This window comes from Balaenoptera ricei, chromosome 13 (assembly GCF_028023285.1).
Source record: "Balaenoptera ricei isolate mBalRic1 chromosome 13, mBalRic1.hap2, whole genome shotgun sequence".
In the NCBI taxonomy this organism is placed as follows: Eukaryota; Metazoa; Chordata; class Mammalia; order Artiodactyla; family Balaenopteridae; genus Balaenoptera; species Balaenoptera ricei.
This window is the reverse complement of record NC_082651.1, coordinates 46042733-46060928: the sequence shown is the minus strand read 5'-3', so window position 1 is coordinate 46060928 and position 18196 is coordinate 46042733. Positions and strand designations below refer to the sequence as shown.

The window sequence follows — 18196 nt, the reverse complement described above, 5'->3', positions numbered from 1 at the left end:
TCTAGCTCAATTGGTACACCTAACGGCACCTCTTGAAACCAATAACTCTTAAAATGTTTTCCTTTAGATTTGCTATTTGTCAATGTGTAACCACATCACTGGAGCAGAAATGGACTTAATGACCCACTCTCCTGACCTACACAGGTTGATGACACATGCCCAGGTTCTCCTAGGAAGTGACTTAGGAGGGGGGAAAATGAGGCCTTTTGTATATGTTATTAGCAAACTCATGTCACACATGAAATGGCAAAGAAAGACACATTAAATAAAACAAAACTAAGTCTAGTTGTGTCAAAGAGAAACAAACTACCCGGTCATTGGGTAACGATAGTTCTTTCCCAAAGCCTGTTGTAGAAGGGGCAAATGCCATTATTTAAGACCTTCTAGCATTACTACTTAGGTTACTTAGGTAAGTTTTGTTAGAAATGATGACAGCCAGTTTGAAAGATGTTCTTTTTTATCTGGTTTTAGTCTGAGCTTTTTGTTTCACCCTTTGTGTATAGAGCAATGCACATTTACACAGTAAAACAGAGGCTGGGCTCACCAACTCACGGTAGCTTTCTGAAGGACGTGGCTACAGCTCTTTATTTTATCATCAAAAGATAAACTTTGAGCTTCAGAAGAGTGTAAAAGTAGGAGGCCTGGGCTCCAGGCCTGTGCGCCACAACTTCCTAACCTCATAACCTGCCATGTGTCCACTCTGAGTTTTGTTTTTTCTCCTCTAGAATGGAGGCAACATTACCTGTCCTTCCAACCTGGCCAAGTAGTTGTAAGGCTTAAATTTCATAAAATATAACAAAAGCTCTTTGAAAATGTAAAGTGTTATACAAATATAAAGGATATAAAAGATCACCCAACTCAAAGTCTTTTAAAAAAAGCCTCAAACTAGCCAAGTTAACTTTCTTTTTATTCTTTTGCAGATTATGTTCCATTATAGGTTATTACAGGATATTGGGTATAATTTCCTATGCTATACAGTAAATCCTTGTTTCTTATCTATTTTATGTATAGAAGTTTGTATCTGTTAATTCCATACTCCTAATTTGTCCCTCCCCCCCTCCTTTTTGGTAACTGTCAGTTTGTTTTCTATGTCTGTATGTTTCTGTTTTGTATATAGATTTATTTGTATTATTTTTTAGATTCCACACATAAGTGATATCGTATAGTATATTTGTCTTTCTCTGTCTGACTTATTTCACTAAGTATAATACTCTCTAGTTCCACCCATGTTGCTGCAAATGGCATATTTCATTCTTTTTTCTGGCTGAGTAATATTCCGTTGTGTATATATTCCACATCTTCTTAAGACTGTCTGTTGATGTGCAGTTGGGTTGCTTCCATGTCTTGGCTGTTGTAAATAGTGCTGCTGTGAACATTGGGGTGCATGTATCTTTTTGAATTAGAGTTTTCATTTTTTCTGGATATAGTCCCTGGAGTGGAATTGCTGGATTGTATGGTAGTTCCATTTTTAGTTTTTTAATGAACCTCCATACTGTTTTCCACAGTGGCTGCCCCAATTTACATTCCAAGTTAACTTTGAATACCTTTATTTCTGCCACCTTTATCTTGTCATCTTGTTGATGACAGGTCCCACTCTTTTTCCTACTCATCTAAGATGTTCCAGGAACATCTGTGAGCTCTGTGGGAATGCCACAGAAAAACGTCCACAGCCCTGTGAGCATTTCCCTGTCCAGTTAGACTGGATGACTGAGAAAGCATAATTTGGGAAACAAATACTGGGGATCTGCCCAAATTTTGACTAAGACTCTTCTTTCTTCTATAATCCGCTCTGGAGACAGACAGTGAATTCACATCAATAAATGCTTTGGGGAGTTAAAAAGGGTTTGCTTAAGAAGGTTCATAAAGATAAAGGTAATCTTATTACTAAGACAATTTAAAGTTTTTAGGTTTGTTTTTTTTTTTTCTTAAAGGGAAATTCTCTTTAGTTTGATTGTAAGATAAGGGTTTTGTTGTTAACCAAGATAAAATATAGTGCTGAATAATCTCTTAAATTAAAAATTGAAGTGTATGTTACAGAGAATAGAGATAATTAAAGAGCTTAGACTACAATGGGTAAAGGGAAGAGAATTTTCATGAAAATTAGCTAAGTAAAGGTAAACTGTGTTTGAATTTTAACTTCAGATCTGGGTGCTCTGCTGTTTGGCATACGTTGGGTTGATAATGCTCATGTGTTAAAGAATTCTGGTTGTTTCTTTGCCTCTCTCACAGCTTATAAAAATGCAAGCAGACCCACCTAATGAATATTAATAGGAATGATGTGTAGATAACACATAAACCCCCCCGGATCTGTGGACTTTGGATGGAGTAGTCAGAAAGGATTTCTGTGGCTTTATTTAATACCAAATTTACATACTTTTAAAGAATAAACATCATCTTAATATTTTAATATCAGTATTCCAAAGTGGAGGTTTTAGTGAAATTAAAAGCTTAATTTTCCTTCCCTGAACATTATATTCACCAAGGTCTGCATTTTAAGAGACAGGAAACTGTTAGCTAAAAAAGAAATTAACTTAATCCCCCTTCATTAAGTTCCAGTCTTTTTTTTGTTACTTAGAGACAAGTAATAATTATATCCACAGCAATGCAAAGCATGTTTTACACTTTTGTTATACAAAAGAACTGCAGTTGTTAAGGTGACAGCAAAAGAAAACGAGAACACTGATAAATACTGATACATTTTGTTTCCTGAAATCTTCTCTGACTCTTGAAAGTAAATTTCACTCAGGTGCCTGAGCAGCATTTTAATTCATTAACAGCAGAAATCTACACGTGATCTTAGAAAATGTCAATCAAGTAGCTAAACAATATTTTCCCAGCTAAGGTTATAAACACGACAGCTAAGTGGGTGGAAGAGATCTCAAATGACTGTACATCCCAGTTCTTTTAGAAAGCCTAAAAGGTGGGCATTTTGTTTTCAAATTGGTATTTTTTTTGGATGGAACTTCCAGCAAGTACACAGTAAATCTCAGCGGTGTATATCCTTTAAAGCATATACTTTCTCTCTCTTTGGCGTTGTGAAAAGACATTTTCAAGTTTAGCTTTACAAAAGGGGGAAATCATTAAAATGTAGTTTGCATCACTTCATTCCGTTGTTTGTCATCTTTATGGCTGTTCTGTAGTTTTCACGGCACCTTTAATGGTAAGCTTGGTCAGGAGAGGTGAGCAGGAATGTGCAGAGACTTGGCTGCGGGTGCTGCTGACAACGTCTGCTAGCTGGGCTTCAATCCATGTCCCTGTAGATTTTAACGTCCCCACAGACTGCTGGCAGCCTGCTTCCAGCTGTGGCAGGCATGATGCAGTGAATTGCTTTTGAATGTTCTTTACTCAAATAGGCAGTAATTACAAGCTTAAAGAGGTTTAGTGGTCCAGTAAACTACATAATCACCCCTGAATTAGCCTGGGCTCATCAGTCGCAGTCCGGCAAGCTCGAGTCTGCTGTTTGTATGCAGCCTTGATCACATAACAACCTGATCAGCAGGTGTGGAACAGCCAGAGTCCCCCATAAACACAACTGTCTACTGGGGACAATGATCTCTAATGAGATGAGGCTACACCAGCACTGTAATTTAAGTGGGAAAATTAGCACTAGAGAACGAGTACCAGTTCCAGGGGTCTTTAGTCATATTGGGAGCAGCAGGAATTCTCCCTCTGTCTCTCCCTAGCTGTCGCTTTCTCTCTCTCAAAACAACTTCTCACCAAGTGTACTGCTTTTACCTCTCACTTATGGATACTTTATTCTTTCCACCAGGGTTTTTCCCTCAATATTTAAGGCTGGACAGGGTGTCTGTAAAGGCAGTAACGATGACTGTCAACAGTCTCATTCCAAATGGTACCACTGTATTTCATCTTCCTTGTCTTTTCTCTTCATGGCTTCAAAACCCTTTCACTTTGATTTTTAAAGTGGAAAAGTGTTCTACAGGTTGGGGATAGGTCCCCTTTTAGCTGGCACGCTCTCAGCAGTAGCGGAGATGAGCTGCATGTAGTTTGGAAAAGATCCTTTACTTTATTGGAGTTTATTGTATAAACTGGTCATGAACTTTCTTTTCAGAAAAGTGGTCCAGGATGGTGTGCTATTGTTTTGTTTTATTTGCTGCAGTGAAATTCTTGGGGGAGAGCCTGTGTGTCGAGACAGTAGTCTCCTCTATTCTTTCTTCAGTCCTGTAAGATGGAGAACTTGAATTTTACTACATTGCCGTTGGAGAGTGGGAAGGGAACTTTTGCAACAAATATAAACCCAACAACAACGTAGAGCGGATTTTGGAGAAACTTTGGGGGAAATTACACATGCTAAAAAAGATAAACAGAATAACACAGGAATGAAAAACATGGGCTGCAGAACTAGGTTTCTTAGGGCCAAATCCCAGCTTCATCCTATTGGTGAGTAACTTGGACTCTGTATCTCAGTTTCCCCATCTGTAACATCAGGGTAGAAACACTGATCTCATAGACTTGTTATAAGTATTAAACAAGTGAGTATCGGTAAAGCACTGAGAACATTGCCTGATGCAGAGTAAACATTCTAAAAATGTCAGTTAAATAAAGTAAATAAAATCTGTACTGCTTTTGAGATTTGTAGAACTGAGTGAGAAGGATGAACAATTGTTAAAATGGGGCTGCTAGTTTTCTGATGTTTATCTGAAGTCATTGACTTATAAATGCCAGTTGAGACGTTTTGGGTGTCTCTAACTTCAATAGCACTCATTCATTCATACAACAAATATTTATTGGGCACAGAACTGGGCTAGTTGCCTTGTAAATGGCAATAGCATTCCTGTGTTTTTATTAGTATCCTACTAAAATGAAATGGTTCCAAATGTAATTTAACTCATATTTGATTAAGAATCACAAACAAAATGAAAGCAATTGGTAGAAAAACACACAACAATTAATTTCAAAGCAGACAGTTTAAGGCATATTGTAATGCAGGTGGATGGAAGAGCAGGCATTTGTTTCTATGACCCGTAAAGAGTGTTCTCATATATAACCTACCATCATTCTTGTGTCTATACGCAACACTAGAAGAACGAGTAAAGTGATGGATGTATTAGTTTCCATTGAGTATCTTGTAGCAAAATTTCCTATTGCTTCCATTAACAGAACTGAGTTGTAGACACATACACATTAAGATAATAGCTTCTTCATAAAACGAGTAGTAATCATCATCTATATATTCATGATTAACTCATCAGGAATGAGTGGGATTGCTCCACCCATCATTTAGAAAACAAAATAATTTGGAAGTGAATTTTCTCAACTTGTATGTCATCACCAAGTTTCAAATCCCAGCTCTATTACTTACAAGCTTGTGTGAACGTGAGAAAGTAATTTGTCCTTTCTACGCTCAAGTTTCTTCATCTATCAAATGGGTATAATAGATGAGCCTCCCTCATAAAGTTTTTGTGAGGATTAAATGAGTTAATGCATGTGAAGGATTTGGAACAATGCCTGGTACATCCTCACTTCTTAATACGTGTTACCATTACTACCTCTATCACTCTTACTAATACTAGAAAGCTGCTATTAATAAAGTCCCTTTGGATAGACGCTGGAGGGAGAATGTGGGGAAAGGTCCGGGTGAACTAACTTTCACCTCACAGCTCCATCCCTGCCCCTTGATATTTGCCTGCAGGGCAGAAGCTGTGGGGATGTGGTGGAGGAGAGGAAAGCAGCAACTCTTCCTGGATCAAGGCTATTGAAACTGCAGAGAAACATTCAGTCACCTCTCACCACAATGGATAACTTTGTTCATGTTCCATTAGAATATGTTTTTGGTTTTAAAATGTTTACCTTGAAAAAGGGAATGGAGAAATGGGAAAGAAACATCAGTGGAAGGGTAGCCAAGTAGAGAAACTCAGGGGAGGGCAGACCTGGCTCCAGAACTAAGTAGCTGTGAGCCTTTGTTCATGTTTTGGGACCTAGCCAAGCCTCAGCTTCCTCATCTATAAAATGGAGCTAAGCATAGCCCCTACTCATGGGGGTCACCAAGAGTACATGCGATAATGCATGTAATGCATGTGTCCTACTGACAAACGGTAAGAGTTCAAATGAGCTATTATTTAAAATGATTTGAAAAGGACACAAAAGTGAGGCATGGCCCCTCTTCCCACCCCCACTCTCATCCCCCTACTCCCCTTACCCTGTTTTTCTTATTGGCCTTTTTGTGTTTCCTTTTATAGCCATGGTTTCCTACTAAGAGAATCAATATTCAGGGAGTTCATTAATCATCATAACTGTTCAAAATAATTTTAGCACTCTTCATGAATTTTAATACTTTTAGGAGGAGGATATAAGTAATTGCTAATTTAGAGTCTAAATTTTATGTCTTTAATGCATATATTTAAAAATACGCCTGGAACATATCTATAGCTACTGAAGAATACATCTAAACATAGTTATTATAATGGAATTGCAAGCAACTTAAAAAAAATTCCCCAATACAAAGGACTATGAAATCCCTTAATGTAGTATCTGTTTTTTTCTATTTAGTGCTTTTATTTTATATTTAATTAATATTTACAAGAAATTAAAAGATCAGATAGGAAAGACAGGCGAGGCATTGTAGTATTAGCCTCTTATAATTAACTATAAAACAATGTTTTCAGTGCTGTGTATTGTATAGTCTCATTAGTGCAAAAGTGAGGACTGTTACGAAATACTAGCCAGTGTTCAATTTTTCCTTCCACACTTATGTCATTTTCATGTGATAAGATCAAGTTTAGAGATTCCCACCTGACCTTCCTGCTTGCACACCTCCACTAGCAACTTCTTATAACTGCTGCTGGATAGACAAGCAATCAAATCGGAGGGCTTGTCTGGAAAATGGCTTGACTAGGCTTCAGAAAAAGCCAGTGCTGAACAATCAACGGAGCACATTTAGTTTGAGCAACTGGGTAATCTAGGAGCGTTGGTGGAGAATTAAGAAAAGAGGTTGAAATCCTGTGACTTCACTGATGATACTCCAAACATTTTTGGCTTCTTAGCCGTACAGACACCACCGTTCTTCTTTTGATTCCAGCCTGTGTGAGGATGCAGGACTCAACTGTTGTGCATTCACGCTATGCTCTTCCACTGCACGGTACACTGCTTTTGTAATGCAAATGAGAGGCACAAAGTGTCTCTTTGATAATGTGCAGTCAGAAGACAAAAAAGCATTCACTGAAACAGTAAAACTAATTCATAAAGCTGAAAGACAATAGGGAAGCATTATGGATTTTTTTAAAGGAAAAAAGTATCCTAGATCAATGTAATTGTCACAGTGTAAGCTATTCATAGTCAATGCACAAGGGGAAAAGGGCTGCAAGTTTATTTAAAGTGGCAGAAGTTTCTATAGGCAAAAAAAATTGATGTTAAACAAATATAAATATATTTGGTTAACAGGCTTCTGCTTCTGCTCTTAGAGGTCACATATATAGCTGGTTATTTTAATTTAGACAGATCCACAATATTCCCTTAGTGACAAAAACTCAGTAGAAGTTTTTTAAAAGAACACAGAGATCCAATGGTTAAGAGCCATATGGTAGATTTTTTTTCTTCTTCTTTAAAGGGAGTATCTCTCCATCACATACCAGAGTTTAGCTCAAGGTCAATTTATATTAATGCATTAAACTTTGCTGTGGAGGAGGCAAAGGGCTGGAGGAAAAAGGATAAAAGAAGTTCCGAAATTGTTCTTCCAACATATTCAGCCAAGCAACAGAACATTGCCTTGATAAGGGTGATATTGGACAGTTGCCATAATTCCTCCTGTTAGATCAGCTCTCCCGGTACCTATTCCCATACCTTTTAAAGTATAGCATGTAACATTTTGCTTGAAAATTGCTTCCACCTCTATTGCTTTGTTATAGCTGTTTTGCAGTTTCGGTGGAGAGGCAGTTCTGTGTCACAAGAAATTACTAATCTGAGGCTTGAGAAGGGGCAGTGTAGCTTTCCATTATCTCACCAGTGAGCTCTGTACAGGATTATTTTCAAAATTTCTGTTGCCATTACAATGAGCTGTTAGAGTGGGCAAGGCAGTGAGGGAGGGACCATTATTGAAACTTGGTTACCAGGGTAGATAAGATAAAGTTCATCACTGTCTTGGCATCCACATTTGCAGTCAGGGGTGGAAAATTTGATGAAAGGGGTACATTTGGTCAAGGATATCATTCAGATAGAAGGTTGGACATTTTCCATCTGTGTGTGCTGAAGAGTTTCTCTTTTCCTATTAATGCTCATCTGAAAGAGTGGGTTTGACTGTTTACAGAAATAAGTTTTCTTCCAATGTATTGTAAACTTGTAAATACCAGATAACCAACATCAGAAACCCCCGTCCCGTCCCCATCTCAAGATATGAGATTGGAATTGGGCAGAGATAACTTTCTTTAGAAAATTGCCATTTTCTTTCTGTCACTTCCTATTCTCTCTGGCTGGTGAAAGGACCGTTCAGACTTAATTTTTACGTAAGCTCTTTTTAGATTTTTTTTTTAAATTTTTAGTTTTATTTTTGGCTGTGTTGGGTCTTTGTTGCTGCGTGCGGGCTTTCTCTAGATGCGGCGAGCGGGGTCTACTCTTCGTTGTGGTGCCAGGGCTTCTTACTGCAGTGGCTTCTCTTGTTGTGGAGCACAGGCTCTAGGTGCGTGGGCCTCAGTAGTTGCGGCACGCGGGCTCAGTAGTTGTGGCTCGCAGGCTCTAGAGCGCAGGCTCAGTAGTTGTGGCGCATGGGCTTAGTTGCTCCGCAGCATGTGGGATCTTCCCGGACCAGGGATCAAACCTGTGTCCCCAGCACTAGCAGGTGGATTCTTAACCACTGTGCCACCAGGGAAGTCCTCAATTTTTTTTTTTTTTTTTTTGAGACAACCTCTATTTCTGTTACACAGGACACATACTCTAGGGATCATTTTATTCTTTGATGGGGTTATTGAGCCATCACTGCCATCCGAGGTCATTATTAGAAGTCACGCTGCAGATCTAGAAACACAAGAAGAGTGGCAAGCAGGGTCTATTTCAGCAAGAGACTGGGAAGAAGTCAGGGTGTTGATTATTGAAATCAGAATGATCATTTTGTGAGTTCTTGCCTTTAGCTCGGGTTCCACTGCCCAAGCCACTTGTTTTCCCTTTGAGTCTAGCAGCTCTTTCCCCAGCGAAGCGCACCTAATACATGTGTGCAGGTTTAATGTTGGAAGGGAGGGTCAGCTTTACCCATACATAATCACTGTTTTATGGCTTTCACTCATTCCTGAGGTGTTAATGCAGATCAAATGGGAAACACTCGAGAAAGAAGCCTTGCAGCTACTGCACTGCCCCCGCTCTCCGGTCTCAATCGTTAATTCTTATTGTAAGATCTAAAGGTAATTTTGTTTACTCTCTTAATGCGTTGCTGTTCTCCCAGTGGCCCTTGCATATCCTTTCTCAAATTCCCATCTTGATCAATTGTTTGCAAATAATTAAGCTTTTAAGAGATAATGGCAGGAAGGTAATGTACACAACGAAGGTCTCCTGTCACTGTCTATTGGACTGTGGTCAAATTTGCTTTGATATCCCATAGTGATTAGCTTGATTGGTATATCTGGCAAGTGCAATCCCTCTTTCCTTCACAAGAACCTACTGATGTTTCTTAAACCAGTGTCCTTGCCATTTAGATGCCATAATAGCAGAGGTCTTCAGGAAAATGGCAAGGGAGACCTAGCCCTGTGGTTGCAATGGTTTGGAATGAATTTTCTTTCCATTTTCTTCCTAATATGGCAGTCGCCTTTCTCTCTTTTGTAAAATGACATCTACCTTTGCCCTTCTCGTGGCCTCACTAGCCCTGTGGGCGGAACGCAACCCGCAACCCGGGCTTTGAATGTTTTCACAGCAGCCTTGCCTGGGGCATGTTGGGTTTTTGTCAAGTCATTTTAATTTTTTTAAGTCTACAAAGGAATAACTCATACTGTCCACAAAAAGCTTATCTAGTAAAGATGCATAGGATTTAAGATAGTTAAACATATTGGATTTCAGTTGAAAAGCCTACTTCTTTGTGAATTTTTGGCTGACTGTGGATTAACTACCTGAAGTTGTGGCTTTCATGTGACTCTAGCAATTACAGAATTTTTGGGGGGCGGGGGAATTGAAAGTTTGTGGGACACCAGGTTCAAGAACTATGAAAAAAAGAAAAATATCCAGTCGGTCTACCATAGACAAAGGTTTAGGAATTTTGTTGATACCTTTTGCCCCCTTAACAATGACCAGATTATTGTGACATTTAATTTCATCCAGGCTCATTCATTTCTATTAAAAAAAAATATATCCTGAACAACTGAAAATTGTTTAATGGAGACAGAGTGCTGGGTCTCCATAGCTTGAGGCTGCCTGGCAATTATGCTGCATGAAATTAGGCACAGTTTGTTCCAATTACTTAAAATCAGATCACATGAAAAGTGACAGAGAAAAAAAACGGTTAGAACTTTCTCATTTTATGATATTTAAATTCTGAAATCAGAAACTGCATGATGTAAAGAAACAACCTAAACTTGCACTGACAATTTGCAGGCCATAGATTGCTCTTTGAAGCTATAATGATTCAGGTAATTTTAATGATCCGAAGAGAATTTTCCTGACACCCTTTGCATAAATAAAATGTGAATTCCACTTGCTTTCTAAGAATGGATGTAAAACTTGCTCACAAAGAGGCATGCAAAAATACTCTTGAAAACACAGCACAAATAAATGACTGTGACAATTCCCAATTTTCAAAGTAACTAAAGGTAAATGGCATAAATATTAATTTTTAATCCAGTTCTGGTCATAATATTAAGACACAACTAACAAGACAGGGCAAAAGGTGTTGCCATCCAGCTGTAGTGAAGAGGGACCATTGACATATTTATTAATTCAATTGAAAAGCACTGAAAGAGATTTCCAGAAGACCTGCAAAACTGTAAGCAAATCATATTACAGAAGATGTTATAGATTGGAAATGACTTGTGTACATCAGTGTACAGCTTCATATAGCAAATAGTGCCAACAGCTAGATGCTAAAATTTGCATATTTCAAAGTCAGGCTTTTATTACTCAAGAATTGCTAGCCTGGCTAACCTCCAGATGATAAAATCGAGAAGTTGTCCCTTTTTCAAAGTCTCATAGTTAGTGAATGGCAGCATAATTTATACAGTCTAAAAGGGTCATATGTAACTTTGTGCAATTCTTCAACTAGTGTAGACATAGAACTACTATATATGAAACCATAATTCAGTATTCAGTTCAGAGGATAAAAGATTCATTTGGTTTGTATTGTGTGGCAAACCTTTATGAAGTGGGAGTCATGTTTTAAACCTTAGGGCAGTGTATTGCTTTTAAGTCAGTATCCAATTGTGAGATTTTGCCTGTGATGACTGGCATAATGGTGAGTAGGGTGATTGTCACCTACGATCTTTTCCGATTATGGAGGTGACATACTTTCATTTGAGAAGAGTGGGTAGACATCACTTTTAGGAATGAAGTAAGGAAAGTCGTGTTGTGGATCTCAAATTGGATTGTTTATACTTCCCGTGGGCTTTTAAAAAAATTTGTACTTTACATTTTGATGTTGCATCTGAGTGGAGAGTATCTGTGTATCATGGCAAGTCAGAGCCATTCCTTTGTTCCACTGATATTTACTGGTTTTCTTTATGTGCAGGTCTGGGCTTTAAGGATGGTGAATGAGAAAGGCGAGGGTGTTAGAGATGCTAAATGAGTGAAAAGAGACGCATGACCAAGGAAAGAAATAATCAGAACGGGTGTTTCAGAGAGTGATGCTTGCTATTAGAGAAAGAGGGGAAAAACTGGTGTGAGAGTGATAAGGTGGTCGGTGGGGAGTGGGGAGGGTAAGGCTTGGCATTTGAGCTGAGACCTGACAGTGACCTTGGAGCAGGAGCCTGAGGGTAGGGGGACCAGCTTGGTGTGTTGGAAGAACACACCAAGTGGCTGGACAGAGGGTTGTGGTGGGGTGAGGAGAAGAGGACGCCCATCTGGGAAGTGGGCAGGGCTGGGTGGTGGCACGCATTGCTGGGCAAGGTGAGCAGTCTGGAGGTTTCTGAGGCGGGACAGGAATGGAGATTATGAAAGCCGTTTGCCATATCCTTCTGTCATGATGTGGCTTAGACACTGGATGGGAAACAGGAAATGTCCCTAGGTCGTGTCGCTGCGGACTGTGCCTTCCCCTGGCCAGTTTCCTCACCAGTAAAACAGGAGGGACAATAGATTCTATTTATGTCCCTCAAAGGGATATAATGGGGATTAATTACCATTCTGTCTGTAATATACTTGGAGCTCTTTAGAGAGAGGCACTATATTCCGTGAAAGCAAAGCCTTATTCTAACTGTGTATTTATTGATTAAGTGACAATCAAGACACAATGCTTATGGGGAAAATGGCTACATCTCTGCTCTCCACAAATCGAATCCCATGTGTATAGATATAGAACATATTTAAACTTATATGTAAGAGCATTGAAGTGGTCATTAACGAGCCTTCTTAGCATCTAATCAGACATTATTAATAAGATTGAAAGCTATGTTAATTAGCATTCAATAGACCAGAATTGGTTTCCGATGGCACATATAGTTAAATGGAGAGTTGGGGGTGCCCTTTCCCATTCATAAAGAGAATAGAAGGTTGACTATCGGAACAATTATTATCTTGGGAGAATTTATTGGGGTGCAGTGTTTCAAAGTAGCCCATGTCACCAATGGATGGAAACCATGCCCCCAGCTCCTCTCCCAGGCTTTAGAAATGTATATTTCAAATTTAGATATAGTTGACTATTAAACAGAAAGTATCTTGCCAAAACTAATCTTAGTAGAATTCTAAACATCTTACAAGAGGTATAGGTTTCATTTTATTATTTAATCCTGTAATATTTTTTTATCCACTCTTAACTCCTGAGGCTTTTTCTTCGCACGCAAAATGTGCTGGTCTTTGACCTTATATTGGCCTGTGTTCAGAATCCCAGCATATGTTGACATTCAGATAGGGAAATCAACTTGGGTAGAATTTCATTTGTTTGTGCTTTGCAGAAGAGCTAAAATGAATAGTGTGTTTTTTTAAAAAAAATACACCCACTTTAATTTTGATATTTGCATCCAGCAACATGGTGTTTTGGGAGGAGAATATCATGTTAACGAAGTGCTTAACTCCCGGGGACCTGAGCTGAGCTTGTTGGTCCAAATGATTCAGCTTTAAAAATCTGTGGTTCTAGAAAATATTACGTCAAGGTGGTACACTTTTTTACGCTCAAAAAGAACTTGTTATTTTAATCCCATAAAATACAGTGAAGATCCTACTGAATTTTGTGTTTGCAACAAATAAACCTGTTAAAGAATAAACTCAGTATCAAGGTTCTACAAGTATCCTAAGTAGCTATTTATACACTTCACTAATCTTGGTAATTGGCTTGTCTTTTACTGCCATTAATTAGATGATGTAGTATTCCATTAATAAGAGTGACACACCTCAGCATTTTTACCTTTAATTATAGACCTCACTAGACTCTTAGGTTATTGACAAAATAGCCTAAATATTGCCTGAAGTACACATATTTTTTTTTAACGAGCATATGTGTTTATTATTGAATCCCTCGCACCTAGCATTGCACCTGACATGTGATATGCACATTGTGTATCCAAAGTGTACGTGCACAACCTATCTTTTTTGTCCTCTTTCAGCACCCTTACCCTTCTGAAGAACAGAAAAAGCAGTTGGCACAAGACACAGGACTCACCATCCTTCAAGTGAACAATTGGTAAGTAATTTGGCTTTGTGTTTACACACAATCTGCTTCCCCCTCTGGCGACCTGCAGCTAATGTTTTGCATTAAGAAGACACACCCAGTTTTCCCTGGTGGCTTGTTGATCCAAAGGTGAGAACACAGTGTTGACTGGTGGGTGAGAGCACTTGCTAGTATAGAAAAGAAAACAGTGTATTGCTTTCCACCTCCTTTATAAATTGACAAATTTTAGGCATAGTATATATTAGTGTTTAATTCACGTTCACTATGGCTCTGTAAATGTCTCTCTCTATGACTTTTTTTTTTTAACTTTTAAGAATAATCAATAGAAAGAGTGATATCCTCTTTTCTATGAAACAAGGAAATCCACTATCACATACCTGTCAGGTTTTAAATTCGCTGAATAACTAAGTTCAGTTAGAATTTGTTAGGGATATGCATTCCAGGATGGACTCTCCTTTCTTCTTATCTCCCTATAGAAAAAAGAGAAAAAAATGTATGTTTCTACTTTGAAACTGTTCAAAACGATGTATCTCAGAGCTGTGCAATACTGTTTCTAAATAAATGTGTGAACTCCTGATTGGGGGGAAAGCTGAGATTATGTACCAAGTACCAGCCAACAATATTCTGACTTAATGTACAGCGGTGTGGCAAGGAGCCTTTGAGGAAGTATGATGTATTACCCTTTGTGAGTGTGCTGAAAGCCCGGTTCATACAATCACCCAGAGCTAGTGTCATATTTGAAGGGTATCAAAATCCGATCTCCTCTAAAACTGTGTCTAATTAATTGTCCTAATATTTTTAGATTAGGGTTTATGATGAGGAAACCTTATCCTCTTTGAAGTAAAATCCAGAAAAGGCCCAAAGCCTGGTTGGGGAAAGAGGAGAACTGAGAATGCCAGTTTGCAGACAGAAGTATTTCTTTCTTTTCAATAAGTGTCAAAAGATTAATATTACAGAATCTCTGATTACATGGCCTAATCCATTTTGGTGAATAACTTTGTTCTTGATGTCCATTGCACCTACATTAACAGACCCTTCTCTGTTAGAGAGTCTGGGAGCCTTTGGGAGAGATTTCAGATATATTAAGCCCCATTACAGAAAATGTAATTTCTATCAATATAATCCCATGTATTCTTCGATTTAGTATTTTAGAGATAACAAGCTACTTACAATATATTTGCCTTTGGAGGATTAATTTACAAAGTGCACTATCTTCAAGACACAGACAGACTCACATAAGCATTGCTTGTAAGGGTTATCAATTTCTATGACCTTACGGCAGCCTTGGGAGATCAGTTTTTGCAGCCCTTTTAGTCAACTGGATCAGGAGCCAACGGAAGACATACTATACCTGAGTGTGTTACTAGGAGTCGTGTGACTGCTGAGGTTTTTTTGTTTGCCTGTTTTTACCTGCGGCTGTATCTTAATTTTCAAGACTCTGGATACTATATAATTGAACTTTGTCTTCCAAATTGTTCTGGACGATATTATAGAGCAGACCATCCATTTTGAAGGCACACCTAAATTCCTAAACATTTTTAAAGCTAAACTGATGGGGAGGCAATTTGAATACAATGGAGGCTCTACAAATATCTGTTTCCCTGGGAAATGTTCCACTTTGAGGGCCAAGGAGTGGCTGGCTGGCTGGCTTTCATTTAGGAAAGCAATGGGCTGCCATTCAGGTGATCTACCACACAGGCCTTCTCTCTTCCTCCTCAGTGTTGCTAGAAAGCTCCACCCACAAACATCGTTACCAGAGAACAGATTCCAATACAAGCCGCTTGCCACAGGTAGAAGACATTATGGGATATTTCCTGTGGCCCCCCGGCCAGGCAGGCATTCCTGTGACACCAAGCTGGATGCAACTGTCGTTTCCTAGATTCTCTGCGCAGTGATCACAATCAGACTGCCTCGGTTTTGCAATTAAGAGGGGGTAAAAAAGGACTTAAAAAAAGTTATAATACATGCCAGATAATAATTTTTCAACATAGATGCAGACTTTGCCCTAAACTTCACACTGATACTCAATTCTGCACAGGCACATAACTTGAAAATCACTTTTACTTATTACGTGGGATGTAAACCCAATTCCGTGCTCATCTGGCACCGTGTAATGTTCATGTGCTCTCGCTTCTGTGTATGGAATTAGAAGTGACCTATGCTTGCACTTCATTGCTGAGCATTTGGCAACTGTTTCAACTCTACAACAACTTTGTTTGTGGTAGAGAGTTACCCTCCAGTAACTAAAAGTTGTAAGATAAATTGTTTCTCTTAAGTTCGGTGAATAACGACATTCCCACGTTTGATTTGAGTTTTTAACAGTATATTAATTTTCATCCAGACCTTCACCTTTTAAGGAGCTGATAATAGATTTCTTTTTCTTTGGGCTTTGAGTTGGAAATATGATGGAAAAATGGGGAAGCCCAGACGGTACTGTATTGAAACCCAAGATGTGAGAGAATCTTAAAGATGGCAGACTTGAAGATGAAAAAAGCACAACTACCAAGTGGTTTTCATTTTTCTTTATTGTAATAAAAACATTACACAGAGTCTTTTTGACAGCCTGTAAATATTTTTCCTATATTGAGCATCAAGCGTAAGTTACTTCATTCTGGAAATAATAATTAAAAAAAAACAAAAAACAAAAACACTTCACGAGTATTTTAGCTTTTCCCCTTCACTTCATTTAGACACAACATTTAAAATGTGTTTCTTCCTTTTTGGATTTTTAAAGACTTGTTAACACACATGTACATTTTGTATGAACTATGAGTCACTGTTGAAGAGATTTAATAAAATGCTGAAGGGCGGGTTGGGTGTAGATCACTCATAATTACTGGCAGTAACATAATGTATTGAAATACACAATATGAAAGTGAAAAATATAAACTCATGTCAGTTGTTAGCTTGTCATAGAAACCCTGGCCGATGCAGCTTGAAGTTAGGTTTTGACAGAAAAATGAGATGAGAAAAGTTTGGTGCCTTGTAACATTCTTTCATTCCATCGCTGAACTAATTTTATGCGTCTTTAATTGACATAAGTAATATATACTACTTGCCTTGGCTGAGTAAGGACAAAGCAGATGGGATTTGGCGGGGAGAGGGGATCACAGGGAGAATTTAAATGTAAAACAACAAGACAGATTTGATTAATTAAGAGAAAACTTGGATTAAAAGAAGTAACTGCTCTAACTCATATTTGGTCTACTTGTCAGTAAAAACAGAGGAGTATTCTTAAAATGGTCAGTATTAGTACTTGTAGGAATTGGGTTCTGGGATGGAATGTGACATTTATTAGATGAGACATCGTAGAACAAGTCTATGCCAACACATTTTTTGAGAATTGAGGCAATTAGGCAAATAATTTGGGTAAAAAAATTTTACCTAAATTATCCAAGTATTTGAGGCAACTGCATGTTTTTAAAAATCAACCTCCATAACTAATTGCCTAAATATTTCAGTCTAGCATGCCATGGTAGACTTTGACTTAAAGCATAATAATTTTTGAAATACAATATGTGCCATAAATGTATGTATTATTCTTCCTTTCCTCCCTCACTCCCAATTATGATTTGAGCCAAAAGTGATAAATAATAGCATTTGGTGCTTTTGTCTTTTTGTTTTTTCATTGTTGTTGTGGTTGTGATAAATACTTCTGTTATATCAGTGCAAAAATATTACTAATATGTTGAATGTCATTTAAGTGGAAACTTCTTAAATTTCAAGATTAGATGGTTAGGTTGGTCTTTTAATAAGTAGGTAGAACTTTGAAGAAAGAGCGCACTCACACACACACACACAAAGTCAATACTGGGTTCTTTTCTCTCCCGAATACACCAACTTTATTCTTTTATATTGAAAATATGAATGTAGAATGGTCAAATAAAACTCCCTTATATGTTTTCACAGCCATGTTGCAGGCTCGGGAATTACATGTGATGAAAACTTGTGCCCGCATTGTATCTTTCTTGCTGGATGCCTCAGACACATCTTGCCTAGGCAGAGGTCTGGCCTAGGGTGTATTGAATAAATGTTAGTTTCTTTGTTTACCCGTTCTCATCCACACACTTTCCCATTAAGGCCTAATGTTCCATGATTAGTTCTTTACCCTCTCTGAGAAGGCAATGGGTCTTAGGTGCAAAATACATAGTTTATGTGAAATACAGTATGTATGTAGACAGAAAAGTCACTCCCCATCAGTAGGGTGCATAAAATTCCAGGGAGCATCCGAACCTCCGCGGTGACACTTTACAGAGCCATCATAGCTCTTAAAGTTCTCAGATTTAGTACGTATACCAGATTTTCCTAGTTTCTTCATTTATTGCCTTCAAAACTGCAAAGCATTCAGCCATCACTTCCCATTTATTACCAGTGGGGGGGGGGGGGAAAGTATGTCATCCTTGGAGATTTCTGGCCCTGGCAGGTAAAAATGTAAACTTATTTAAAAAAAAAAAA

The 18196-nt window shown here is 38.3% G+C and overlaps 1 protein-coding gene across 4 annotated transcripts in view; it reads left to right on the top strand.

Moving 5' to 3' along the window:
- Positions 1-18196, top strand: part of MEIS1 (Meis homeobox 1) — a 137770-nt gene that overhangs the window by 99590 nt on the left and 19984 nt on the right. For all 4 annotated transcript variants that reach the window (XM_059943172.1, XM_059943170.1, XM_059943168.1 and 1 more), the window contains one exon: positions 13677-13753. In XM_059943172.1, coding sequence (XP_059799155.1) covers positions 13677-13753 — 77 coding nt within the window. The remainder of the gene's footprint in view (positions 1-13676; positions 13754-18196) is intronic.